At 41.8% G+C, this 27,581-nt stretch overlaps 2 protein-coding genes across 3 annotated transcripts in view; one reads left to right on the top strand and one right to left on the bottom strand.

Annotated features, from left to right (window-relative positions):
• INSYN2B (inhibitory synaptic factor family member 2B) overlaps window positions 1-20,282 on the bottom strand; it is a 136,272-nt gene extending 115,990 nt beyond the window's left edge. The window contains exon 1 of the mRNA XM_006115763.4: window positions 20,126-20,282. The gene's annotated coding sequence lies outside the window, so the exon portion shown is untranslated. The remainder of the gene's footprint in view (window positions 1-20,125) is intronic.
• DOCK2 (dedicator of cytokinesis 2) overlaps window positions 1-27,581 on the top strand; it is a 497,337-nt gene that overhangs the window by 330,353 nt on the left and 139,403 nt on the right. For both annotated transcript variants that reach the window (XM_075900153.1, XM_075900154.1), the window contains 2 exons: window positions 22,498-22,596; window positions 24,837-24,931. In XM_075900153.1, the coding sequence (XP_075756268.1) occupies window positions 22,498-22,596; window positions 24,837-24,931 (194 nt within the window). The remainder of the gene's footprint in view (window positions 1-22,497; window positions 22,597-24,836; window positions 24,932-27,581) is intronic.

Here is a 27,581-nt window from a genome sequence, read left to right as displayed (position 1 = left end):
TGAAGCGAAAGCCAGTCTCTCTTCCTGGTTTTGAGAGACAAACAATTGCGAGGCAACCTGTTGTTGCTATTATGAGATATAGGACAAGTAGACTTAAATGGATCATACCCATATGTAGTCCTGTAGCACCTTAGGGTATGTCTATGCAGTTGCACGTACCTCGAAGAAAGCTACACAATTTGAGCTACACAAATTGTGTTGCTTATTTTGAAACAGCTTATTTCGAAATCCGGCGCTGTCTACACAGTGCTAATTTCAAAATAAATCGCTATTCTGGCGTCTTCCTTAATCCTCGTGCAACGAGGTTAACGGGAAGCCGGAATAGGAAGCCCATTATTTTTGAAGTAGTCTAAGGAAGTAATCCCAGACGCCATTAAATGTGAAGTCTCTGCCCTTCCCCGCAACCTCATTTTAAAATCCCGCTCTAATGTCTTATGTGTGGGATCCAGTCTCAGAGGGGTCAGAGTGCTAAACCTCCAGGACACAGAAACACAGCATGTATCTGTCGGGCTGTACATGTGAACAGAAAGTCCTGACTATCAGGTTTCCTTAGCACAGTGCTTGATCAACTTACAGTGAGAATGCTTCAGTTGATTGCAAATGAACTAATAGAATTGTTCACAGTACTGGGTAGCATCCTTTTCGAAGTGCAAAATGGACATTATGGTTTATGGTCTTGCTCATGGACTACTTTTTTAATTGTGCGCACACAGCTATCTGCTGTTGAATAGTTGCTCCCGAGTACAGCAATGCTGGTATTACTGTTTTAATTGTTAATTAAAACATTCTACAGGGTATAGAAAGCAGATTATGAGTAAAAATAAAAGGTCAAAATTTGGTCCTTATGTTGTTGTAAAGCTAAATTAAATTCAAATGTACAGACACATGTTGCAGCACTGCCATGCTGCTAATGGTTTTGTGTAACTTTATGCTCTAATCTAGCAGCATCCATAGCAAGGCATTGAATCCCCAAATGCCCCTGCTGTTCAACCCTTGTCCTCCCCTCCTCCCTAAGGTTTGCTCTGTCCTGCTCTTCTCCGAGGCCCCATCCCTGGTTGCTCCATCCCCATCTCTCTGCAGCTCACTCTTCCCCACCCTCACTCGCTTTCACCAGGCTGGGGCAGGGAATTGGGGTGTTGGGTGCAGGCTCCAGGAGAGAATTTGAGTGGGGCAAGGGGCTCTGGGAGTGAGTCTGGATACAGGTTCTGGACTGGGGAAGGGGGTTGGTGTGGGTAGACTCCATCTGAGCAGCACTTATCACAGGCAACTCCTGAAAGCGACCGGTATATATCTCTGGTGGTGGCTCCTAAGCAGGGAGGTCAAGTGGGTCGCTGCTCTCTGCCCGTGCCCACAGGCACCGTTCCTGCAGCTCCCATTGGCTGTAATTCCTGCCCAATGGGAGCTGCAGGGTTGGTGCTTCGGAAAAGGGCTTTGGACCTGATACTGGAATTATTGGGTGAATTGTAATAGCTGTATTATGTAGATCAGCCTGGAAGATCACAGTAATTCCTTTTTACCTTACCCTGACCACTCAGGGGCTGCAGAGATGTGCCAGCTGCTTCTGAGAATGGCACGGAGCCAGGGCAGGTAGAAAGCCTGTATCAGTCCCCTGTGCCACCAGTGTGCAGGTGGCACTGGGAGGAAGGGGCAGGGGCAAGGAGTTGATCAGCAGGGCCCACGGCCTCCCTGGGGTATGACTGGAGACCCCCAAGTGTTAGTGGACCCCAGTTAGAAAAATGCTGTTCTAGTGGAAGTTGCTTTCTTCATTTTGTGAAAAATTAATAGCTTTGCTCTGGCTCTGCTTTTGTGGTCAGCCAAACTGAAGATGTATTTCTCAAGGATATTCTTAATCAACCAAAAGCTCTTGGACCTGATATAGAAATTATTGGGTGAATTGTAATAGCTGCATTATGCAGATCAGCCTGGAAGATCACAGTAATTCCTTTTTACCTTAACATCTATTAATCTATTAACTTCCCCAGCAGCTAAGGAAGTCTTCTGTTTTTCATAGCTTTAAATTAGTAGGAAGCCTGGAATAGAGGCTGCTTAATAAAAACACATTAAATGGAGCACACTCCCTGACTTAGACCAAAATTTGGCCTCTCTCATGCACAAGAAACCCACTGCAGTCACTTTTCATAGCTATTCCACGTTACCAGTGAAGCTTTGGGGGCTTGGTTAGATCCTGAATTCATATTTGCTACTGTTTTTATAGAGGGAGGGTGAGAATTTATCCTTTTCTACTCTGTGAAACTACGCACTAAATCTGTTGATTTCCAGATGTCTGTCGGAACGGATCTTGCACTTGAGAGTCCCAGGATGTCTACACAGCTCTCTAAATTAGCCTCCTGTCTGAGAGGCAGCACAAACGTCTCAGAATGTTTATTTGTGTTACAGGGCTGGATATCTAGTTAGGCACGGTAGGCATGTGCCTGGGGCACCTAAAAGTGAAATGTGGCTTAAAAGATAAAAGGTGATAGCATACAGCTCACTAGTGGGTGGCTGGGATACTGTCAACAGTTCAGGGGAGCCGACAGCCACGCCAGGCCCGTGGGACGGGGCTTTGGGTGGATGGAGCTAGTCAGCCATCCCTTAGCATCACTCAGGCTGTGTCTAGACTACATGCCTCTGTTGTCAGAGGCATGTAGATTAGACACATAGGCAAAGTCAAATGAAGCCGCGATTTAAATGATCGCGGCTTCATTTAAATTTACATGGCTGCCGCGCTGAGCCGACAAACAGCTGATCAGCTGTTTGTCCACTCAGCGCGCTAGTCTGGACGCTCCCCTGCCGACATCAAAGCCCTTTGTTGGCAGCCCCGGTAAACCTCATCCCACGAGGAATAACGGGGCTGCCGACAAAGGGTTTTGATGTCGGCAGGGGAGCGTCCAGACTAGCGCGCTGAGTGGACAAACAGCTGATCAGCTGTTTGTCGGCTCAGCGCGGCAACCATGTAAATTTAAATGAAGCCGCGATCATTTAAATCGTGGCTTCATTTGACTTTGCCAAAACAACAAATCTACATGGCTCCGTCGATGGAGCCATGTAGTTTAGACATACCCTCAGAGTCACTCAGAGCCACACCTCCCCCCAGCTCTTAGAGTCGCCCAATGTGTGGGGTGGAGGAAGATGATCATGCAAGCCTGCCCATTTGGTGGGGGAACTGTGAGATGCAGATGGGCAGGGAAGCTTCCTGAAGGTACTGGAAGTGTCCAAACCCCTCCCCAGTTGTGGCCACCCTGTGCCGGACAGGGAGAGGAAGGAGTGTGGCTGACGTCCCATTCACTTGCACCGAGGGAGCTGGAGTGCAGTTGCATTGTAGGCAGGACAGAGGACACCTGGGGACTGCTCACCACAGGGAGAGGGACAGTGCCCACACTCTTGTGCCCCATTGGGAAGGTAGGCAGTGTTCTGGGCCAGGCTCGAAGCTCCGGGTGTAGTAGGGGGTGTGCTGACTTCCAAGCGAGGCTGTGTTTATAGATTTTTTTGTTTCCCTTTTTACAAAAAACTTGAAGGTCAACTTGAGAGGATGCTAGGGATGTTGTGTTGTGGGGCACATAAATTGTAACCCTCCCTCTGGCCCCACCCTCATTCCCTTGGAGGCCGCAGACAGCAGATGGATTATTGCAGCTTAAACACACACTAACTCCGGGGCAGGTTTTTGTTTCAAAATCGCCCCTTCAGTTGCATTTGAGTGGAGCTTGGAACCTCCTGCTTTTGGCTTGCTACTCTGACCCCCTATCTCCCCACAGTTTTCTCCCTTCTATGCTCTGAATTGGGAAGTAGCATTTGCCTTGGATGCTTCCAATGGGGTTTTCTTGTCAGAATTACGCTGAATTTTGTTATTAATAGATTCACTGAGGAGAAGTTAAGTGAGGACTTTGTATTCGGTCATACTGGATCTGTGCTAACTTTGGTAAGTGAAAGTCTGAAATGTCTCTCTATACAGCAGCCACACTGATAAGCTACATAGATTATAGACTTTTTCTGAGCATGCCATAGAACTTCAGATCCTCATCGGGCATGGAAGAGATGGGGCTAGAGGAACCAGCCCTGAGTACCGCCTGGAGCACACTGTTTCAGCCTTCATGAAGTCCTCAGAACTCCCTGGAGCATGGTGCAAGGGTTGTAACCTAGGGCAGGAAGGAATTTGATTTGGGACAGATTATTGGGGTGCCGGATCTGGGATGGGGGCAGAGGTGTGTTGAGTGGCGGCTGGGGGGCAGAGAGTAGGGTAAGGAAGGTCAGGCTCTGGCCAGAAGACTTATCAGCCACCAGCCTACCTGCCTGCAGAGCTAAATGCTTGCAGAGCTTAAAAAGTTTCTCAGCCAGGTAGTACAGCCATGTGCTTGTGTGAATAACTCAGCCAGAGGGGAGGGGCTGTGGTGCTTCATGTGCTGCCTGCTATTCAAACAGACAGCTCCCACTGGCCAGGTTCTGGCCAGAAATCAGCCAATGGGATTGTGCTGGGGGTGGGGCAGTTCCTGAAGCCTTCCCCCACTCTGGGATCACAGAGGAAAAACTTTTCTGATAGGTGTGTGGGACTGTGGAGCAAGCAGGAGAGCCTGCCTGGGGATCCCTACGGCATCCGCAGGCCGGATCCGATGTCTTGGAAGGCTGGAGCTATTTTGCCCAGGCCTGATATAGAGTAAGGTGGATTTATTTGGCATCTTGGTCCTCTGTGGGGGCTGTGCTTCTATGTACTGTCAAGTCCTATCACAGAGCCCTCCCAAAGCTGAGCTATTTCAGCATCTGTTTTCTTCTGCATGCTGGCTGATACCCCAACTTTATGTCTTTCCTGGGAGTAACAAGAGCGTCTGGCCCATCAGCACAGAGTGGCGGGGTACTCCAGTGTGCTCAGTGGTATGATCAGCACACTGGGTGACTGACCCAAGGGGATCTGTGTAACTGACTTTGACAAATCTCATCTGGATTTCAAAGGACAGTCTGTGATTTTTTCATTACATCTCTCTTGACAGACAGTCTAGCAGAGTCTGTCATCAAATAATATCCAATGAAAAAGTGATGGGCACCACAATGGCTGGGGGGTGACAATTAAAATAGCAGAGGATCCAACAGCAGAGAAATCCTTCTGAAAAATGGCTCTTTGTCATGGCCCTCTCTTTGTTTCTATTATAAACAGAAGTCATAAAGTACATGGTCTGACATGTTTACATTGCTTCCAGTCAAGAAGATTTTGCACTAATACACGTAAAAAAAAATTACACAGGCAGAAACTAGAGTTTTGTCAGGCAGATGGACCTTGAGTGATCGCCTGCCAAATTACTGTTCAGCAATAGAACAAAAGAACATAAAAAGTGTCGTTCAGAATCACACCTATGGCTTGGCTCATCCCCTCTGACAGTGGCCAGTGCCAGATGTTTTAGAGTGAGTTGCAAGAAACTTTCATAGAATCATAGAACACTAGGACTGGAAGGGACCTCATGAGGTCATCGAGTCCAGTCCCCTGCCCCCATGGCAGGACCAAATACTGGTTAGACCATCCCTAAGAGACATTTATCGAACCTACTCTTAAATATCTAAAGAGATGGGGATTCCACAACCTCTCTGGGCAATTTATTCCAGTGTTTAACTACCCTGACAGTTAGGAATTTTTTCCTAATGTCCATCCTAAACCTCCCTTGCTGCAGTTTAAGCCCATTGCTTCTTGTTCTATCCTCAGAGGCCAAGATGAACAAGTTTTCTCCCTTCTCCTTATGACACCCTTTTAGATACCTGAAAACGGCTATCATGTCCCCCCTCGATCTTCTCTTTTCTAAACTAAACAAACCCAATTCTTTCAGCCTTCCCTCATAGGTCATGTTCTTTAGACCTTTAATCATTCTTGTTGCTCTTCTCTGGACCCTCTCCAATTTCTCCACATCTTTCTTGAAATGCGGTGCCCAGAACTGGACACAATACTCCAACTGAGGACTAACCAGCGCAGAGTAGAGCGGAAGAATGACTTCTTGTGTCTTGCTCACAACACACCTGTTAATGCATCCCTGAATCATGTTTGCATTTTTTGCAACAGCATCACACTGTTGACTCATACAGGCAGTCCCCAGGTTACATGGATCCGACTTACATCGGATCCCTACTTACAAACGGGGTGAGGCAACCCCGTACTTGCTGCTTCCCCCCAGCACACCAGGGAGACACGGTGTGGCTTTTCTCAGCAGACATGTCAGCTTGAGAATAAAGGACTGAGGGAAGTGAGGTGTGGGAGAATAAAACTGAGCTCTGGAGAAATGTTTGGCTAGAGTTTCCCCTACAATATGTACCAGTTCCGACTTACATACAAATTCAACTTAAGAACAAACCTACAGTCCCTATCTTGTATGTAACCCGGGGACTGCCTGTATTCAGATTGTGGTCCACTATAACCCCTAGATCCCTTTCTGCCGTAATACAATAGCGTATTTTTGAAATACGCTTTGAAATACAGTATCTTTGAAATACAATAGTGGGCTCACCATCCATATTTCATCCAAATCCATAACTGTTAGGGAGTGGTTTAAAACTTGAAGTATAAGACCTTGTCCAAAACTCTTTTTTTTTTAGTGTTAACTAATATAACTCTGGGCATGCTAGTTACCCATATAAATGCCCAATCCTTATTTGAAGCTTGATAAATGCTTGGGCTCAGCAACATCTTTGGCAGTGAGCTCCACACTCTGGGTATGTCTCGACTGCATCCCTCTGTCAGCAGAGGGATGCAGATTAGGCAGGTCGAATTTGCAAATGAAGAGGGGATTTAAATATCCCGTGCCTAACTTGCATAAAAATGGCTGCCATTTTTGCCGACTCTGCCACTTTTTGCCGACAAAGTACTATCTAGAGAGGGATCTGTCGAGAAAGAAAGCTCCCTTATGTTCCCTTATTCCTCCTGCAAGGAGGTTTACAGGATCTGTCGAAAAAGGCTTTCTTTCTTGACAGATCCCCCTCGAGACTGCCACTTTTTTGCCACGTTTTGCCAACAAAGTGCTGAGTCAGCAAAAAAGGTGGCCGTTTTTATGCAAATTAGGCACAGGATATTTGAATCCCTGCTTCATTTGCAATGTCGACCTGCCTAATCTGCATCCCTCTGCCGACAGAGGGATGCAGTCTAGACATACCCTCTGAGTGCACATTTTGTGTGTGTGTGTGCGTATGTGTGTGTGTGTGTGTCAGTCTGGAATTTTCTACTTTTCCGTTTAAATGATTGTGCTCTTGTTCTCATGTCAGGTTGGAGGAAGGTTACTAGCGGAGTTCCTCAGGGATCAGTTTTGGGGCCAATTTTATTTAATCTTTTTATTGCTGATCTTGGCACCAAAAGTGGAAGTGTCCTAATAAAATTTGCAGATGACACAAAGTTGGGAGCTATTGCCAATTCGGAAAAGGATCGGGATATCATACAGGAAGATCTGGATGATCTTGTAAATTGGAGTGATAGCAATAGGATGAAATTTAATAGTGAGAAGTGTAAGGTTATGCATTTAGGGATTAATAACAAGCATTTTAGTTATAAGCTGGGGACACATCAGTTGGAAGTAACGGAGGAGGAGAAGGACCTCGGAGTCCTGGTTGATTATAGAATGACTATGAGCTGCCATTGTGACATGGCCGTGAAAAAGGCTAATACGATCTTGGGATGTATTAGGCGAGGTATTTCCAGTAGGGATAAGGAGGTGTTAGTGCCATTATACAAGGCATTAGTGAGACCCCATTTGGAATACTGTGTGCAGTTCTGGTCTCCCATGTTTAAGAAGGATGAATTCAAATTGGAACAGGTACAAAGAAGGGCCACTAGGATGATCCAAGGAATGGAAAACCTGTCTTATGAAAGGAGACTCAAGGAGCTTGGCTTGTTTACTTTAACCAAAAGAAGGCTGAGGGGGGACATGATTGCACTTTTTAAATATATTAGAGGGATAAATACCAGGGAGGGAGAGGAATTATTTAAGTTTAATACCAATGTGGACACAAGAACAAATGGATATAAGCTGGCTAGTAGGAAGTTTAGATTTGAGATTAGACGAAGGTTTCTAACCATTAGAGGAGTGAAGTTCTGGAACGGCCTTCCAAGGGAAGTAGTGGGGGCAAAAGATCTATCTGGTTTCAAGATTAAACTAGATGGGTTTATGAAGGGGATGGTTTGGTGAGATAACAGGATCTTGGTATCTAGTTGACCATTCATTATCAGTGGGAAATAGGTCAATGGAGAGATGATAGGAGTTACTATAGAGAACTTTCTGGGTGTCTGGCTGATGAGCCTTGCCCACATGCTCAGGGTTTAGCTGATCGCCATATTTGGGGCTGGGAAGGAATTTTCCTCCGGGGTAGATTGGCAGAGGCCCTGGAGGTTTTTCGCCTTCCTCTGTAGCATGGGGTACAGATCACAGCTAGAGGATCTCTGCATCTTGGGGTCTTCAAAGTATTTGAAGGCTTCAATATCTGAGATATAGGTGAGAGGATTATTCTAGGAGGGGTGGGTGAGATTTTGTGGCCTGCACTGTGCAGGGGGTCGGACTAGATGATCATAATGGTCCCTTCTGACCTTGGAGTCTATGAGTCTATGTCATGAGACAGAGAGAAGAGACATTCCTGATCTATCATCTTTAGACCATTCATCACTTTGTATAATTTTATCCATATTCCTCTTGTTCATAAGATAAATAATTTCCAAGCTTTCAATCTCTCTTCAAGTTTTCTCATGCCTTTGTCTATTCTCCTCCTCCTCCACTGAACACACTCCATTACTTCAGTACCTATTTTTTTGAGATGAGGTGATCAATATTGTGTACAATATTCCAGATAAGGGTGAGTCATTGATTTTTTTAATGCATTATGGTATTTCCCATTTTATTTTTTATCCTATTTCTTGTGCATCTTATCTAACTAAGGATATAATGCTCTGAAGTTGATGTTATAGTAGCTGAGTGTATTATCATTTATCTCTAAATTTTCACGTCAGCTTTTGTATGCTCTCTACAAAGACATGTGTACTATTTCTTCCAATGCACACAAATAAAATATGATTTGATGAAATGCAAATAATTTGAGTTAATAAATGGTAAACTGGGTGAATTCTATGGTTGTTGTAAAACAGGAAGTCAAGCTGGATAACTTAGTAGTTCCTTCTGGCTTTAAAATCTGTATCTTAAGGGTTGAGTTTGCATTTGCTTGCACCATGTAACCATGACTCATGCCTGTCATTCAGGAGCATGGTGCCCCAGGTGCTCACAAAGGTTTTTAGTTGCTGTCTGAGACAAAATGCCCTAATCTATGGCATAGCGAGGAGACACATATCTGAGGGCTGAGATGAGGATGCAATCATTCACATAGTGGTTCTCGCTCGTGTTGTGTGTCAAGCCTCCCTAATTGTGTGTGTGTGTGTGTGTGTGTGTGGAGGGAGTGGGGGGGGAGAGGATTGTTGTTTATGTGTATGAATAATATGAGAATAAGAGAAGACACTGATTAATTAGATGACTGGAGCTCATCAGGTTTTCTTTAGGAGTATCAAGTTGTGCTAATACTAAAGGGTTGTGCTCTGATAATGTCACTATACATGTGTACTGATATGGACAGTATGCTACTAACGGCCTAACCCAGAGGTTCTCAAATTGTGGGTCAGGACCCAAAAGTGTGTCATGTCTCCATTTTTATGAGGTCACCAAGATTGCCCTAGACTTGCTGGGGCTTGAGGCTGAAGCCAGAGCTCCACTGCCTTCAGCCAACACCAAAGCCTGAGGGATTCAGCCCTGGGCGATGGGGCTCAGGTACAGGCCTCCTGGCTAGGCCTGAAACCTTTGGGTTTTGGCTTTGAGCCCCTACTCTGCCAGGACATTAGGGCTCAGGATTTGGTTTTGGCTGCCCCACTAGGGCAGTGGGAATTCGGTGTTCTCAGGCTTCCATCCTCCCTCCAAGAGTCTTGTGGTACCTTTTTTTGGTCAGAAAAGGGTTGCAGTGCCTAAAGTAGCAAGTGCTGCTAGTGCCACTCCTCCTCGCCCACTGAATAACTCCCAATATCTTGAGTGGAAGCAACTTGTATCACGAGTGGGAATCCAGTGGTTTCTTTGGCAGTTCTCTCTGCATAGCACATGCTGGAACCAGGTGCCCTATTGCTCAGCATCATAAATGAAGTAAAAAACCTTTTATTTGCTATTAAAATTGGATTCTGGCCCTTCCACAAATGTTCTGTAAGATCATTTATATGGTAAGAGCATTCCGTTACATCACAGTGGAGCTGCGAAGCAGCCCAGCTCATTGCTTTTAATTGAAATGTCTGCATAATGCTCTTGCAAAATCCAGACAGTTTTCAGAAGGATAAAAGCAAAGGGTGTCCTGCCAAATGTTGTGCTTAATATGTCCTCTTAAGTAGAATCCAGTTCTTTATTTCAGACAATAATCATTATTTCTGTTAATTTTCTTGGATAAAATATTGATTTTCCACAGTCAAATGCAGTTATTACTTAAAATCAATTTCGCTGCTTCTAAAAGATAGCCTCCAAAGCGAATAAAAAAAAATTATCACTATCAACTGAGAGCTGGAAATCATCTGTAAAATACATGAGTGGCTGAGCAGAGCTGGTGGCATTGCAGGTTATCAATGTGATAGAGCTAAGAAAAAGGTATGCTATTGCTCAGTGATATATGCAAGGCAAGAGGCAAGTCTTACAGTCTTAAAACCCATCAGTCAGCATTGAAAAGGAAGGACAGCTCTAGCTTAGCAACGACATAAATTAAAATAAAACAATTGTAATCTAACCAAGCCCATATATTTGCTGCTGCTGGGATATTGAAAAGAAAATTACCTTTCATAGCTAGACACAAGTTCAAGGATAATTCTTTTTAAGGGACACTGAGAGATTAAAGTTAAATATTGTTCCTTTGTTATTCCCTGGCACTGTCAAATCTTAATGTGAACACAAGCCCCCTGAATTATTCTGGTTTAAATCTAGAGAGAGAATCAGGATGTGTTGGTAAAACTTATAAGTGCGATGATTGGCTTGCATTGAATTTAGAATTCTGTAATAAGAGGTTGCTAATTTTTGTGGAATATGTGATGAAAACAATGTCAGTCCCAAGGTACACCGTAGTCTTCCTAGTTCTATAGAGCAGGCTGCATTGCATATGCATTACAAAAATAAAATAACATAAAAATTATTTGACATAAATATTTCACTTGGCATCTTCACATAATGAGAAGTTCAATAAACGTATTTCCTTAGAGGGTGAGTTAATTGTTTTACAGAATAGACTTAATATAGTTTTAAAAGTCTCTGCGATTAAATATGTAATTACATTACTGCATACATATAATTAGTGGCTTTTATCATCTACAAAAAGTATATTTACTGTCTTAATCATAACCTAATATCTCAGCTGTCTGATGTGAGAGAGAAATATGTGGATATGCATACTGTGCAATACTGTTTGGTATAATAAAGATAAATGAAATAACCCTATAAAGATGTATTAGCAGATATGTATATAAAATACCATAAAATAATTTTTATTATCAATTTTTTACTGTGCCATCACTGGCTATGCTAGTGTATTCCTCAATATTGCCTATCAAATCTGAAAAAGCGAGTAGCCCTTTGGCACCTTAGAGATTAACAAAAATATATATAGTATCATGAGCTTTTGTGGATCAGACCCACTTCATCAGATGACTTGGAGTGGAAATAATAGAATCCAAGATACAAAGGGGCTGCATCCCCAATTTGCTATGCTCATCAGCCCTCCTCTCTCTGGGGGTAGGCAGCCCAGGCTCTCCCCCCAGCTGTCGGGGAAGACCAGGCCAAGGTGTAGCAGACCTGGCCTGCCCTTTCCATCCCAGCCACCAGGCTGAGGCTGGCCCAGCCCCAGCTCTCCGCCCTCTCCGGCTGCCCTGGCTCTCTCCCCACTCAGGTATGGGCAGAGCTGAGGCCGTGCCAGCCCCAGACCTAGCCCCCTTACCTCATCCACAGCCCTGCCAGCCTCAGCTCTCCCCCCGGACATTGGGCTGGCTGTTTGCCAAGCCCCATGTTCTCTCCCTGGCTGCTGGAGGTGAGGGGGGCTGGCTACCAGCAGGAAAGGGAGTCCAGGTCAAGGGCTTGCCAGGCCCTGCACTCTTCCCCCCAGCCACCGGAGGGGAGGGAGGCTGGGATGAGCTCTCTCCATCCAGCTTCTCGGGGGTGGAGGGTGGGCGAGCCAAAGCCTCACCAAGCCCTGTGCTCTTCCCGCCCTCAGCTGCCAGGAAAATTGTCTGAGGAAATTGGCATTGTAGCGTGTTAACCAGTTCATGTCTTTATTCAAGCCCAGGGTAACAGTGTCATATTTGCAGATGAAATTCCTTGGTAGAAGAGTGGCTACCTTTAGTCTAATAGGCCTTGGAACCCAGGAACCTACCCCTGAAACAAACCCCATTGCCAAATCCGTCCACATATCTATACAAGAGACACCATCACAGGACCTAGCCACATAAGCCACAGCATAAGGGGCTCATACACCTGCACATCCTCCACTGTGATCTATGCCACAAAGTGCCTGCAATGCCTCTCTGCCATGTACATTGGCCAGACCAGAGAGTCTTTGGGCCAAAGGATAAATGGACACAAATCAGCCATCAGGAGCTGTAACACACATAAACCCACAGGGGAACATTTTACCCTACCTGGTCATTCAATCGTGGATTTAAAGTAGCCATTCTTCTACATCATTCTCCTGTCTGATAACTTAAGTATTGCTGCATTCAACTCTCTAAAAGTCATAGGCTCGTCATAACATGAAAATGGCTTGCAAGTTACTTGTCCCTAGGTGTGTGGTTTTTTTGTTTTGTTTTGTGGTGTTGGTGTCAAGCACAGTATTTTATGGTTGCTCTTTTGTTATAGCTAAACCTAATATTTTAGGGTCTTGATTAATGGTTATCATGTCTAAAAATAAGAGTATATTGCTATCTGGTTCAGTATGATTATCTATGTCCTCTGCTTACTCCTTACTCTCTTCTAAGTTTTAAAATGGATTTTCTTGCTTAGGGGAAAAGGGTGGGAAGGTGGGAGCCAATAAAATGTATCCCTTCCTTTTGGAAACCAACCAACCCTCCCCCTCCATGCACCTCTCACAATGAACTCAAATAAAACCAACCAACCAACCAAATGCCAATATAGGACCAAATAACTGGAAAGGCTTTGTAAATAATGATAAACAAAACCAAGTTCTTATTCGGTCCTTATCCATAGATCTCAAAATGCTTTACAAAGGAGTTCAATATCAGTGTCAAGCATTGTCATGGTTTTTTGTTCCTGTGAAATAAATGGCACGCGCCTACTCCACAATGGCTCATCGGTGTCTGAACATCTGTTCAGTTCTGAACTGTGACAGTGCCTCTGCATTGGAAAAATTGATGTTCTTCCACAACAATGCAGCTATACTAGTGTTCTTGTAAATGGGGTTTAGGCATTTTGTCAGGAAAACCTACAGGCTGAGTGAAGCCAGATCTACACTAGACCCAGAAGGTTGGGTTAAGATACGCAACTCCAGATATGTAAAAAACATAGCTGGAGTCGACATACCTTAAGCTGAGCTTGGCATTGTCTTTACAGTGGAAGGCTGAAGGCGGCAAATGCGCCGGTTAGCTTCCCTTAGGCACTGATCCGAGCTGCTCTCAGCATTCAATTTAGCAGGCCTTAACTAGACCAGCTGAACTGAATGCCAGAAGATAGATCTCTGTCACGGCAAATGGAGACGTGGCTTGAGTTATGCAGGTTTTCATGGCAGGTCAGTAAAAAAATCTGGGCTCCTGGGCACAATTGCAGTTGTAGGATGAAATGCTATTGCTTTTAGTGTAGAAGGATTTTGGTAGAATCCTTTGAGGTTACCATAAACTAAAAAAAACCAAAACCCTATGATAAATGTGTCTGAAGTTTTGTGTTACTGAGTCCAGAATTTTCAGAAGTGTAATATATGCTGACCCACATTTTTTTGCATGAAAATTAAAGGCAAAGGGTAATTTTTCAAAGTTGTTCAGTTTTCACTGAATGTAACGGGAGAAATTTCAATAAAGCCCTGTGCACAGCATTGGCAATTCACGGGTAGATTTATATTAAGTCTATCAATGTGGGTGCACTTCAGGGTTTTAATTTGATTTTTCCTGCTGTTGTCTGCAGTCAGAGTAGCTGAAAGAGAATAAAAATGATTAAAGGGTGATTAACTTCTTGGTATGCAGGAGTTGGTTTTGTTTGGGGTTTAGTTTTTAAATAAATAAAGCAGCCGTTTATGACATTTGGCCTTCATGATAGATGGAAAGCTATTGTATAGGACTATAGAAAGATAAAAGATGCTTCCTCAAGCTTGTTTATGTAATCACAGCTTTATTTCTGTGTATTTCAGAAGGAAAACAAAAACTAGACTGCTGCATGATTCAACATGTACATGATTCAACTGTACATGATTCAACTAGGTGCTGCTGTGGACATCTCTTAACTTTACAGATGTTTCCTTTTGTAGCAGATTCTAAGACAACGTGTTGTTTCCTTTCAGCTCCTACTGTTGTCTATTGCTCTTCATTCCAGATCATACCTACTGCTACGTCTCTCCCTTTCTAGTTCCCAGACCAGCTCCCAAGTCAACCTCTTTCCCTGAAAGAGACTGGTTTAACTTCACCAGAGGCAAATGACTTAATTTGTACTAAACTAAACTAAAAGTGGAAGCATTTACAATAGCTTCTTTGTACAGCTGTGTTAGACTTCTGGACTGTGTCTAGACTGGCAAGTTTTTCCGCAAAAGCAGCTGCTTCTGCGGAAAAACTTGCCAGCTGTCTACACTGGTCGCTTGAATTTCTGCAAGAACACTGACGATCTCATGTAAGATTTATCAGTGCTTCTTGCGGAAATACTATGCTTCTCCCGTTCGGGCAAAAGTCCTTTTGCGCAAAAGCTTTGGTGCAAAAGTGCCAGTGCAGACAGCTCAGATTTGTTTTGCGCAAAAAAACCCTGATCGCGAAAATGGCAATCGGGGCTTTTTTGCGCAAAAGTGCGTCTAGATTGGCACGGACGCTTTTCCGCAAAAAGTGCTTTTGCGGAAAAGCATCCGTGCCAATGTAGATGCTCTTTTCCACAAATGCTTTTAATGGAAAACTTTTTCGTTAAAAGCATTTGCGGAAAATCATGCCAGTCTAGACGTAGCCCTGTAGTTTCTGCAGAATATTAACCTGCAGTTGTCTTTAATCTGGAGGGGAATGTAACAGATTAGCAACCCTTGAAGAGAGAGGCGCTTATAATGTTTTTAGTTAGCCAGGTCCTTGCTAGCCCAACTGGGCCTTAACTGGTCAGGCTTGACTCAGGGAGGAATGGGTAAGACGAATCACTGCTACAAACAAGAAGCTTATGGAAATAAGCTCCGGGTGTACTCAGGAAAATGTGGAGATTTGGAACGGATGGGTGCCTAGATGGGAAGTTGCGTCAGATAGCTAAAGCAGCCTGGAAGAAGGCATGAAAGCAGGTGTGGGAGAAGATGGTGATTGTGGTGGAGTGGATAGTGAGGTGTGGTAATACATGAGAGCAGGCAGGACTGCACAAATCCTTGAAGGTGAAGATGAAAGCTTTAAGTTGATACAGCTGATGAGAGGAAGCCAATGGAGGGTTTTGAAGCACAAGGCAGATGTGGTCCAGGGAGTAGGTCACAGATGTGGGCAAATACAGGCTCACGGGCTGGATCCAGTTCCGCGGGGTTAGCTGCTGGCAGGCCACCACTGCTGTTTTTACCTCTACAAGTATGGGTGATTTCAGCTCCCATTGGTCATGGGTCACATATTCCTGGCCAATAGGAGCTGTGGGAAGGGGCGAGGCCCAAGACACCATTTCCTGCAGCTGCCATTGGCTGGGAACAGAGATCCATGGCCAACGGGAGCTGCAATCACCTGTACTTGAAGAAAGGCAGGTAAATATAGCGGCGGTGGCCTGCTAGGGGCTGTCCCTGGCACACTACTGACCCTTTATTGCCCACAAATTGCATGTTATATGTGTGCAGGTATATGTATCTTCTAAGATAAACATGTCTAAACATGTTCTCTACAAGGTAATGGAACAGATTGCAAAACACAGAAGAATCCGTGAAAGCAATAGTGTAAATGGGGACAAAATCTGAACGCAGAAATACTTCCTGTTAAATTTTATCCTGGGAAATGGTGGGCAGAGAGAATGATTCTAGTTCTGAACATGGACCACAAAAATAAGATAATAAAGAATTCCACTTCTTTGGGACAAGAAGTGCTCTCAATGTTGGTTCAAATCCCCATAGATGATAATAAGAGGAAGGCTAGTAGCATGGCTTAATACTTAATTGTGTTTTGGGGAAATACTATGCTACCTTTGTATCTGCATTAGCTTTAAAGGAATAGTTTTGAGAAAGCCTTAATTATGTAACCTTTAATAGACATTTAAATTTGAGAGCGAGAGACTGCTTTTATTCCCATATCATTTATGTTGTAAAATTGCTTGCATTACATTTTCCCATTAATTAATTAATCCAACATTTAGGTAATTATCCTCTGATGTTCAACTAAACTCTAGGCTATACTAAATTTTACCTACTATCTAATGTAAACAGCGGAACAAGAATATAGCAGACTTGGATGTTTGTAATCAGAAACTTAAAGCTATCATTAAGATGTGCAAACAGAATACCAAGGTTTGGATTTGTCATCTATAAAAAGTAAGAAGACCGGTCCAATGAACTAAAAGACATCAAACATAAATGTAAAAATTGAATTTGAAATCTAGGGTAACAGAGGATGGATCAGCTCCATTGTAAACCAAAAATAACAACAACAAGCCCCAACAAAAATATTCAATATTCTCCAGTTGTGAGAAATGTATGTGGGAAGGGTCTGGTTTGAAATTCCAAACACCCTGTACCCCTTTGATAAGCACAGCAGGTTGGTACATAACAGCCTATTACAATTTTTATTTTTTTGGACCAGGTTTTTACACTTGGGCACATAATGTGGAGGAGATCACATGGTTTGCAAGTAAATTATATTCCTTTGAGAAGACACATGGCATATCTGGTTCACCGCTTCAGATTCAATTTATACTTTTTTTCAGCCCAAACACTGCTGTTCAAGGTTTCTCATAACCTGATAAAGAGTGTTGTGTTACCATCTCTTTCAATATAGACATGCACCGGTGTTCTGGGGGAACATTGTTTTCCTGAAGCACTTGTAAGCATTACTGTGTATGCCAAAAAGCCCTGAACTACCCTGTCACTCTCCATGGCAGCACAGTGCATTCTATAGCTTTTGTTTACTATAATTGTCACATTGTGTCTCTGCTCCTGATTCTGGTGTTTGTTCACTCATTTCGTGCATACGATGTCTCCAGAAGCTCCTTCTGTGTTGCATTGTTACAACATAGAAATTGCAAATATGTTTGTATTTTGAATGTTGTGAGCCGTATTCAGATTATAAACACTGCTCTCGTGTGTATTAATGATGGGACTTATGCATGTATAATATCTGATTCCCAGAAAGTTCGAAGCACTTTCCAGACTTCGCAAACTGTGTGTCATATTTACACCAGTTTTGCATTCCACTACATTGATTTCAGTAGAGTTAATGTATGCCGGAATTGTATTGTGAAAATTATACCTACACACATGCGTGCACGCATGTGGGCACGCACACACACATAAATACACACAGACACACACACACATTTTGCCGTTATGTCTTGGGACATCAGATAAATCTGTTGACTTTACTGTTAACTGTTTGTACTCTTTGTTCTACTCTTGAAATAAATGTAATAGTTAAACACTTTAAATAGTCTGCTAATGCCATGTCTTTAACTATTGCCTTTTAAAAGTCTTAGACCTTTAATATTTAAATTTTATTTCATTTGCTTTTTGTTGGCATGTTTGTGGGTATCACACATTGAAACTGTGGCCATGCATTGTGACACAGAAGGATGACTGTTTAGTTGGCAACATAAACCAAATACCTTCCAACCTCATTCTATGCGCACACGTCTCAGCACGTAAAAAATACCCACAAAATAACGACGTGTATGTTTAATGTATACTAGATTAATATTGAAGGATAGTTTCATTCCTTACTAGTTGCTATTTTTTTCTCTCATGTATTTGTTTTATTCAGACTTGTGTTTCTTGTGCATTATTTGAAGTTACTACGGCAACCTCTCACCATCTGGCATGGTTCAAGCATGCTGGGAGTTGGGCTGCTAGGTGCTCACGTTTGTCATCTTTCTCCTAGGACCTTAGCACTTTCTGAATGGCTCTTTTCCCATCAGTGCAGCTTGTGATTATTGACTATAGTGGGAATGAGGCAAATAAACAGGTTACCTCTCCAAGACTTACAAAGCCACTTTTGATTTCCTGATTGACTATCTCATTACTGCATATGTTTATTATTTAAACTAAATCTGTAAATAGTATTTGTTCTTTTTAGCTTGCAGTAAGGCTGGAAGACATACTGTGCAGTTCTTTGAAGTTTGATGGTTCATAGTGTTGTGGGTTTTTAAAATTTATTTATTTATGTATTTATTTTTTACTGTTAGGGAGAAGTAAGTGTTTCCTGGAAGAGTGGATTTCCTCATCTGTATCTCATTGTCCTTTGACACCCTACTGATGCTTTCTGTTCTTCCTAATGATAGAAGCACAGTACTCTAACAGCTACCTAATTATTTTTTTCATACTGATCTATTCCATTTTTTGAAATGCTATCAATTATTTGGTTAATGAATACTGCTTTGTGAGGAACTCATGTTGTCAATCCACTGGGAAGCTCTTTCCGTGCATGGAGCCAGTAAATTAATGTACACGATTTGTTGCATCTTTTGATAATAACATATTCTAAGCAGAAATCTTCCTGTTAATGTTAATTTAAATATTTCTTCCTCGGTCAAGTGTTCGCTGTGATTACAACTATTTTTACACATGTTTGACCTAGTTTCAATCATGCATCTCTGCTGTGATCCATTAAATACATCTCAACAAGGCTAAGCACAGCTGAAATGACTTGTCAAGTGGATTTGAATAACTTCATCTTCCCTGCAACTTTAAAAATGTACATATAAATATTCAGTTCCCTGCATACCGTACTTACTGAAAAAAGAACTTCCACATCATCACACTCGAGTAGCATGTTTGCACGAGGGTTCTGATTCCAAATTTCTTACCCCAATTATAAACATGAATTTAAGACTGATGGTTTAAATGTGACATTTACTGCATTGTGAAATAGGTAATGGTTCTGAATTCTTGTATTATAAAATCCTTAGGCAATGTAGATGAATTTAGATGAATACACATATTTTTGCTAACAGATTTGTGAAGTATATATAAGTTCTAACAGTATGGGAATAGTGACGCTGGGAATGCCTGAATACTTACGAAATGAGAGGCTATACCTTAAAGACTGTTCAGTCTTAACAGGATATTGGGAAGAGCAGGGAGTAGGGGTTGGATTTTTGACACAAACCTGCTTTACTGGCACCTTGCATTTCATCTATCAATCAGTCACACTGCTGTGGAAGTTGACAGGTTTGCTGCCAGAAATTGCCTAGCCAAATTGTGATATTTGTTGGTAGCAGAACTGCTTTCATTAACTAACGTATGTCATCTGTTAATTTCCACAGACAAGTTAGTAAACACATGCACTCATGCTAGACTGTAATACTAGATACTGCTAGACAGCTTATAAAAGTTGGTTGCAACAAATAAATTAACATTCTTAAAGTCATTTGGGCTGAACAGCACGATAGTACATCTACTAGTGTCTAGTACAGAATGCTTATCTCAGCAAATGGTTACTTCAAATGAGTGGAAGAAAACACGTTCTGTATCATCTCTTAAAGCTCCTACGAGGAGAAAAAGACAACACATGCTTACTTCTGTCATATTCTGTTATTTGCATTAGCAATTATTTCTTTCAAAATTAAAATCAAGAAACTGCAAAACATTAGCAGTCTCACCACTGCACCCACTGCAGCTTGCTATTTCTGGCAGTTGTGGATTTTAGTTCACCAAAAAAAAAAGAAGGATTAATTTGAGCAATACCTATAAAAGTAAACTGTTGTAGGACAGAAACCCAGCATTTCCTGAGAAGAGCATCAATAACCAAAACCATACAAATCCTTACCTGAAAGCTTTGGGATTACCTGCAGAAAATGTACTGTATCTTCTTAGTCTTACATAGTAGTCAACATTCTGGCTAGCACTAATGTTACTCCCAAAGAAGATATAATAAGTCCTTTATATTGGAATTTTCACTGTTTATAAGCAAGAACTGTACTGGGTCTGCTCACGTAGGAATAAATAAAAAAGCAGTACAAACTGAACAGCAGCTACCATATGAAAGTAAAAGACCTCTAGTGGCCATAACCTGAAGTTAAAAAAGGCTTCCCTTTTTGTGCAGTAAGTACTATAGTAGACAAAATGGTTGGGTGGGATAAATTGCAGCTGATACTTTACAATAATGTGTGATCTTGTTGAATTTATCATAGTAACAAAGTATAAAGTCAGTCTGAGTTAAAAGAGAAATCTGATTTCACCAAACCAGTAAAAATTAGAAATGCTTCTGGTTGAAAAGATAGGGACTCACTTGGATCACTTGTAAACTGATCAAATGCAAGGGTTTGAGTCAATCTGTCAAGGTACGTCTACACAGCAGGGCTAAAGTTGAACTAAGCTATATAACTTCAGCTACGTCAATTGTGTAGCTTAAGTCAAAATAGCTTAACTTGACATTAGGTGCTGTCTACACAGCAGGAAGTCGAAGGAAGAACACTCTTCCTTCAACTTCCCTTACTCCTCACGCAATGAGGGTTATAGGAGTTGGAGTAAGAAGTCCTTCAGCTTGACATTATTTTAAAATAAAGGCTTGTCGTGTAGACATGCTCTTTGTTATTTCAGAATAATGTCAGTTATGCCAAAATAACACTGCTGTGTAGATGTACCCTCAGAGAATACAATAGACTTCCGATAATCCGGAACCTATGGGATTTATGTGGTGCCAGATTATCAAATATGCCAGGCTATCAGGAGGTACTATAAGCAGGTTATATATATACTGTATACATTATATACTGTATATAAAGTGTTCTTAACCCTTTTTATTGTACATACTATATACAGTATACTGTAATGTTTTAGTTTTTTTAAGCCTTTTTTACCCTTTTTGCTCAGTTCAGCTGCTACCGCTGTTACCTTGTGACTCATTTTTTGCCGAAGCTCACTCACTAGACCCTTCCCATTTTGATGCCGGACTATCAGGAATGCCGGACTATTGGATGCCGGACTATTGGAGTTTTACTGTAGTTACTTTCTAGACTTGTGTCTGTCATATTTTTTTTCATTTTTAGGGTGTGTCTAAACTTCACTCAAAGCTCGAAATAAGCTATGCAATTTGAGCTACGCAAATTGTGTAGATTATTTTGAGTCTGTTTTAGCTGATTTCGAAATTTGATGCTGTCTACGTAGCACTTATTTAGAAATAAATCGCTATTCCGAAATGTCCCTTACTCTTTGCGGAATGAGGTTTACAGGGAAGTCAGAATAGTAAGCCTGTTATAACGGGTGCGCTCAAAAGATGTGGAATAGCTATTTAAGTATACGTCTGGAATCCAGAAATTGCGCTGCGGTGTAAACGTAGCCTTAGAGAAATCCAGTGATTATTTTGAGTTAGTTCTTTGTTAAAAAAATTATTGTAATTTTTACAAGATAAAAAAGTATCAATGGAAGAGATATTGTCTTCCTCAAAGAGAAACTGCAGTCTTTTAGCCTCACCCCTATATCCTGAAGGTTTGGCAAAGGAGAAGCACTTCTGAAATTGAGACCTAAGATTATAAATAATTTTACATTTTATTTCAATTCTGTTTTAAAATTCAGAAGAATATAATATTTATAGGAAAATTTTACAGAATTTAATAAGGTACGTGTACATATTTGATAGGGTTCAACAGACATTACTTGAAAAAATCTAAAAAATGTAAGAAAATAATATCCTCTCTTTTTTTGGATGTTTTTATTCTTCCTGTAGAATTCTGTCATAGGGATATAATTAAGTTGTTTTAGGAATATTCAAAAGAATCTTACAGAAAGTTTTCATTTTCTATGATTTTGTATGTGGTTCACAATTCCTAAAAAGATTGTCGTATTCTACAGAATTTCTCTGTAACAAAGTCATGTGCTGTAGCAAGCTGGAATGCTGCCTCTCTTACATGGTGTTCTCTTGTGGGTGATATCACTTTTTGAACAATGAAAGTTGTTTTGAGTGTCATCCTAAGTATTGCCAGTTGTAGGTTCCTGTTAAGCACATTTCACAGTGAATATACAGTGAAAAGCACCTTTTATCTTCTGAAAATTCATGTTCTTGGGCAGGCACAGGATATTTGTTTTTGTTTGGTTGGTTTGGTTTTTTTGTTTTTGGTGATTTGGCATTGCAAAATCTTCTAAATCTACACTCGAGATATGCATTTCTTTACTGTTTTTTCTCTTTCTTTTCATTTTTAGAGTCATTTTGTGGCATGCATGACAGCAATCTTAAACCAAATGGACGACCAACATTACTCCTTTTACATTGAAACCTTTCAGACAAGTTCAGAGCTAGTGGTAAGTACAAAGTATTCACATTTAAAGCTGGAAAATAGACACATGACCTTCAAATATTTCATATTCTGCACTGGATTACTCCATACATTTGGTTCTAGCAGACACTCCTATTTAAGAAGAACAGATGGCTTTGCCAAATACAAGACATGGTTTCTAAATATGGAGTATCACCAACCTGCAGATACACATTTGTGTGATAGATCTCTTGCCCCATCGTCCCTGGAAGTTTTGTTTTGAGTGCTACAGAGTGCTTGCATGATGCCATATCCATGTGAAACTTGAAAAGTTATAGGTGTTGCTGCTCTGGGTAGATGATTCCCTTGCCATCTTTGTCTTCCCTACATGTAGAGGAGATCAGTTAAGGGTACGTCTACACTACAGAGAAGATCGAAGCTAGCGCTGTCGATCTTCCAGGGTTTGAATTAGCGGGTTTAGTGGAGACACGCTAATTCAAACTGAAAGGGGTCCTCCAGTCGATGCTGATAAACCTGCTTCCATAAGGAGTAAGGGAAGTGGAAGGGAGGGTTCTCCCTTTGACTTCCTGCAGTGTGGACAGTGCCAAAAGTCAAGCTAAGGTCCTTCAGCTTCAGCTCCGCAAGTAACGTAGCTGAAGTTGTGAACCTTAATTCGACCGTATCCTGTAGCATAGACATATCCTTAGAGAATTTGTTAGGAGAAAACTCTGCTATCTACTGTACTACTCTTCAACCACTCTTATCCAAAGTGTCTCCAAAGTGCCTGAATTAATATGCTCTCTACTCTGCATTTCGTCTTTTCATTGTTTGATAGCTTATTTTTACTCTACAGCTCAGTTTAGTGATCCTTTAACTTTTAGTTCTAGCCTACTCCTTCAATTTTACAGATCTTGTGTTCACTTTTCTTTCTCTCCTTTATCTCCATTAACAGCTCCATTGTTGTTCTGATTTACATGATACCATTCCTTCAATGATTACAGAAGTTCTCTGACCACACACCTTTTCTTGACCTCCCAGCTCTTCAAACACCCCTTGCACCCAAAGGGAGGTGTGGACAGTGGTGCACCTTTTGGATTACACCAGTTTTTTTGCCAGATGAAAGCTCTTCTAGGAAAATTCTTAAATTGCCTAATGCAGCTGTTTTTCAGACCCATGCGCTGTCTGAGAATTCAAATGGTGCAGACAATGACAGATCCAAGCCCAGCTAGTTTTCCTTTTTGCAATTTTCCAAATGAGTCAGGCTAGCTGGCAATATGGGGATATTTTGTTGCATTATTGTCTAGGCACTTTGGGCATATACTTAGCAATTTTACCAGTCTATATAGTGCAGCAATCTACTTGTCAAGTAAACAGAAAAGTATTGTCAAAAATGATGTTGTCATGTTTGGGTTTTTTTCTGCCTTTTTTAAATACACTGACTTGTGAACACTTAATTTTTTCTCAGCCCCATACAAGTAATTTCCTGGCAATGGAGATCATAAGGATTTGTTTCCATGTTACACTGTTCGGAGACATTGTTCATTTGGTTACCCTTAACAAAATCTGACTCTGAAGAGCCCAATTGTCTGCTGAGTGCCACTTATGTGGTATCAGTGCAGGCTGACAGAGCTTTGAGTGATTGGCCTCAAGTGACTGCCTTTGAAAGCTTCCTATGGAAATCTTTGGGGTAAATTTCCATATGTGTAAACACTTAATGATAGAATAATTGTGTTAATGAATATCTTCCAATAATGGCTGTGCCTTTGGCAAGTGTTCTTTAGAAAAGATGAGTGGGTTTTGTTTTTTGTACGAATGTTTTTATGTGCGTGTATTTATTACTTAATATGAATAATTTCTGTGTAGAACTGGCACACTCTTGCCAAATATGTACTTAGGAGGACAACTACATTTTTAAAAAATGTGCAGTTTGCTAAGAGATGACACTATTATATGGTGTACAACTCATCAACAATTCCACCCCCAAGGGCATAAATTAATATTCTGTTTACTGCGAATTGTTGTTCAGTTCATTCATCTATGGCTTATCATTGCTCAACAGTTCAGTGGAATGTGATATCAACTTTTATTTGTAGCCTCCAAATGCTGTGTTACAGGACTTTGGTCCCAGTTCCACTGCCATTGGTGTCATTAGTAGCTTTGCTTTTGACTTCTGTCAGTGCGGAAGGCAGCCTTCACTGGTGGTGCTTTCTGCCCAGAAGGAAACTGGCTTTGGAGAATGGTGTTTGCAGGATGCAGAATCATAGTTGTGTTGTTGTGTTGTTCTAGGACTTTCTGATGGAAACGTTCATCATGTTCAAAGATCTCATAGGGAAGAACGTTTACCCTTCGGACTGGATGGCAATGAGCATGGTGCAGAACAGGTAAGGAGATACGGAAAGAGTGCAGACACCTGATACAGACTTTGGTGCTAATGAAGGGAACAGCAAATTTCCTTTTCTGTACACACTAGAGGCAGTGTTCCCTGCTTCCGATGCCTTTTCAGTTTTGGTTCCTATCTCACCTAGTGTCGATACTGTTGGAAATAACTGGCTGTGCCAATGGACTACTTTCCCAAGCTTGACCAGCAAAAGGAATTTGATTTCTATCAGGCTGGTGTCAACATCAGAAAGAAGAGTCAGAGTTAGCCCCATGTTGACAAAAAAGAAGCCAAGGAGTAAATAGAGGCTGTCTAGATCAGGTCTATCAGGATAGCTTCCAATGCATCTGTAATCTGTAATCTGCATCTGTAATCTGCATCTGTAATCTACGGTTTCTCTCTCTCATTATATCTCCAGAGGGAGAATACTCAGTACCAACCCCACATCCCCTGAGAAAGCTCTGTCTCCTATGGTATGTCTACACTACCCTCCTAGTTCGAACTAGGAGAGTAATGTAGGCATACCGCACTTGCAAATGAAGCCGGGGATTTGAATTTCCCAGGCTTCATTTGCATAAGCGGGGCGCCGCCATTTTTAAAACCCCGCTCGTTCGAACCCCGTGCAGCGCGGCTACACGGGGCACGAACTAGGTAATTCGAACTAGGCTTCCTAGTTTGAACTACCGTTACTCCTCGTGGAATGCCACTTTTTGCTGACAAACTGCTGACTCTGCAAAACGTGGTGGCCATTTTTATTCAAATGAAGCGTGAGAGATTTAAATCCCTGCTTCATTTGCAATGTCGGTATGTCTAATTTACATCCCTCTGGAGACAGAGGGATGTAGTCTAGACATACCTCCAGTGACTGACTTTTTGACCTTGGGTAAGTCACTTAATATGTCAATGCCTTTTTCCCTCTCTTACCCTTTTTCCATCTTGTCTCTATCAATTATAAGCTCTTTAGGGCAGGTACAGTTTTATACTACAAGTATACATTGCAGTTAACATGATAGGATCTTGTTTGGGGTCCTCAGAAACAAAGAATAATAGTAATGAAAAAGGGAATAAATTGGATTGCCTCCTTGTAATTTTACAAAATCTCTGTGGTCCAGGATTGAGTGACATTGGAAGGGCAAGATGGGAAGTTTTAGTATAGGTGTATTATTGTTTATAAACACATTGAGATATTCAGACTGACTTCTGAGAGGGGAGAGGAGATCCCTTATGCCTGGTAAAACAACAGAGGGATGTAGTCTAGACATACTCTGTCAGAGCTGGGAATAGATTCTCCCTCGCCCTGTCTCCTGAGCCTCAGGTCTAGTGCCAGTTTAGTATTTATTCTCCATGACTGAGAGAATGGGGGAAAGGAATGAGGGGAGAAAAAAGGAAATACAGTGAACCTCTGAGACCATTTTTCTGAAAAAACTTCACTTGCGTCCACACCGCAATCATGTTCTTTTAATAGCAATAACAAAAATAATAAGAACAGAGGGGTATTTCTGACATTGGTAAACCTTTTTTCTATGAGGAAGAAGCTTTTTTCTGAAAGTGCTCTTTTGGAAAAAGGCATGTGTGGATGGGGAAGAGGGAGTTCTTTCGAAAGAAGAGGGAAGAGGAAAAAGCACCGGTCCCCTGGTGGCCGCTCCATCCATAGTAATGACAGCTGAAATGCGAGAAAGCATCCATTCGGTTTGGATGCTATCTTTCGAAAAAGCAGATCTCTTTTTCAATGTGCTTTGGCAGTGTGGACGTGCTCCTTCAGAAGAATTTTTTTCAGAAGATCTCTTGTGGAAAAGCTTCTTCCAAAAGAAGCTTGCAGTCTAGATGTAGCCTGAGTAGCTGTTAAATAATCCCTTTCATGTGTTCAGTTGTTGAATCCACATAGGAAATGGAAAATTCTTCTTTGTCTTATGTGGCAGATGATTTCAGGGCAGGCTTTTGTGGCAGGGCTGTGGTAGCATTAACTCAGAACAGGAGAATTTGAACATAGCCAATTTTCCCTTTCATGTGTCCAATCCAGACACGTGTGTTTTCTGACCAATATTTACAGGGTTTCCCCCACTTAATAATATTCTTTGGGAATGATAAATCCCATGGTGATGCACTCTTTGAAAGATGGAAATAATTCCATTTCCCAAAGTTAACTAGCTTTAAATTTGTCTCCCTACAGAGCAGTGAAAGCTAAATAAATCATTAATTTTTGTCGTCATGCCTCTGATAACACCCCTGTAGGGAATCATATAATTAATAATGTCAGATGTAAACTTTACAATGTGGGCTGTGTCTAGACTGCATCCCTTTTCCGTAAAAGGGATGCAAATTAGACACATCTCAATTGCAAATGAAGCGGGGATTTAAATCCCCCCTTCATTTGCATAAACATGGCTGCCGCTTTTTTCCGGCTCGGAGCTTTGCCGGAAAAAAGCACCAGTCTAGATGGAGATCTTTTGGAAAATAAATCCTTTTCCGAAAGATCCCTTATTCCTTTTTTTAAGAGGAATAAGGGATCTTTCGGAAAAGGCTTTATTTTCCGAAAGATCCCCGTCTAGACTGGCACTTTTTTCCAGCAAAGCTCCAAGCCGGAAAAAAGCGGCAGCCATGTTTTTGCAAATGAAGCGGGGGGGAGTCAAATCCCCGCTTCATTTGCAATTGCG

This window comes from Pelodiscus sinensis, chromosome 17, assembly GCF_049634645.1.
Source record: "Pelodiscus sinensis isolate JC-2024 chromosome 17, ASM4963464v1, whole genome shotgun sequence".
Classification (NCBI taxonomy): Eukaryota; Metazoa; Chordata; order Testudines; family Trionychidae; genus Pelodiscus; species Pelodiscus sinensis.
Note: the sequence above shows the minus strand (reverse complement) of the source record. Positions and strands in the feature narration are given on the sequence as shown.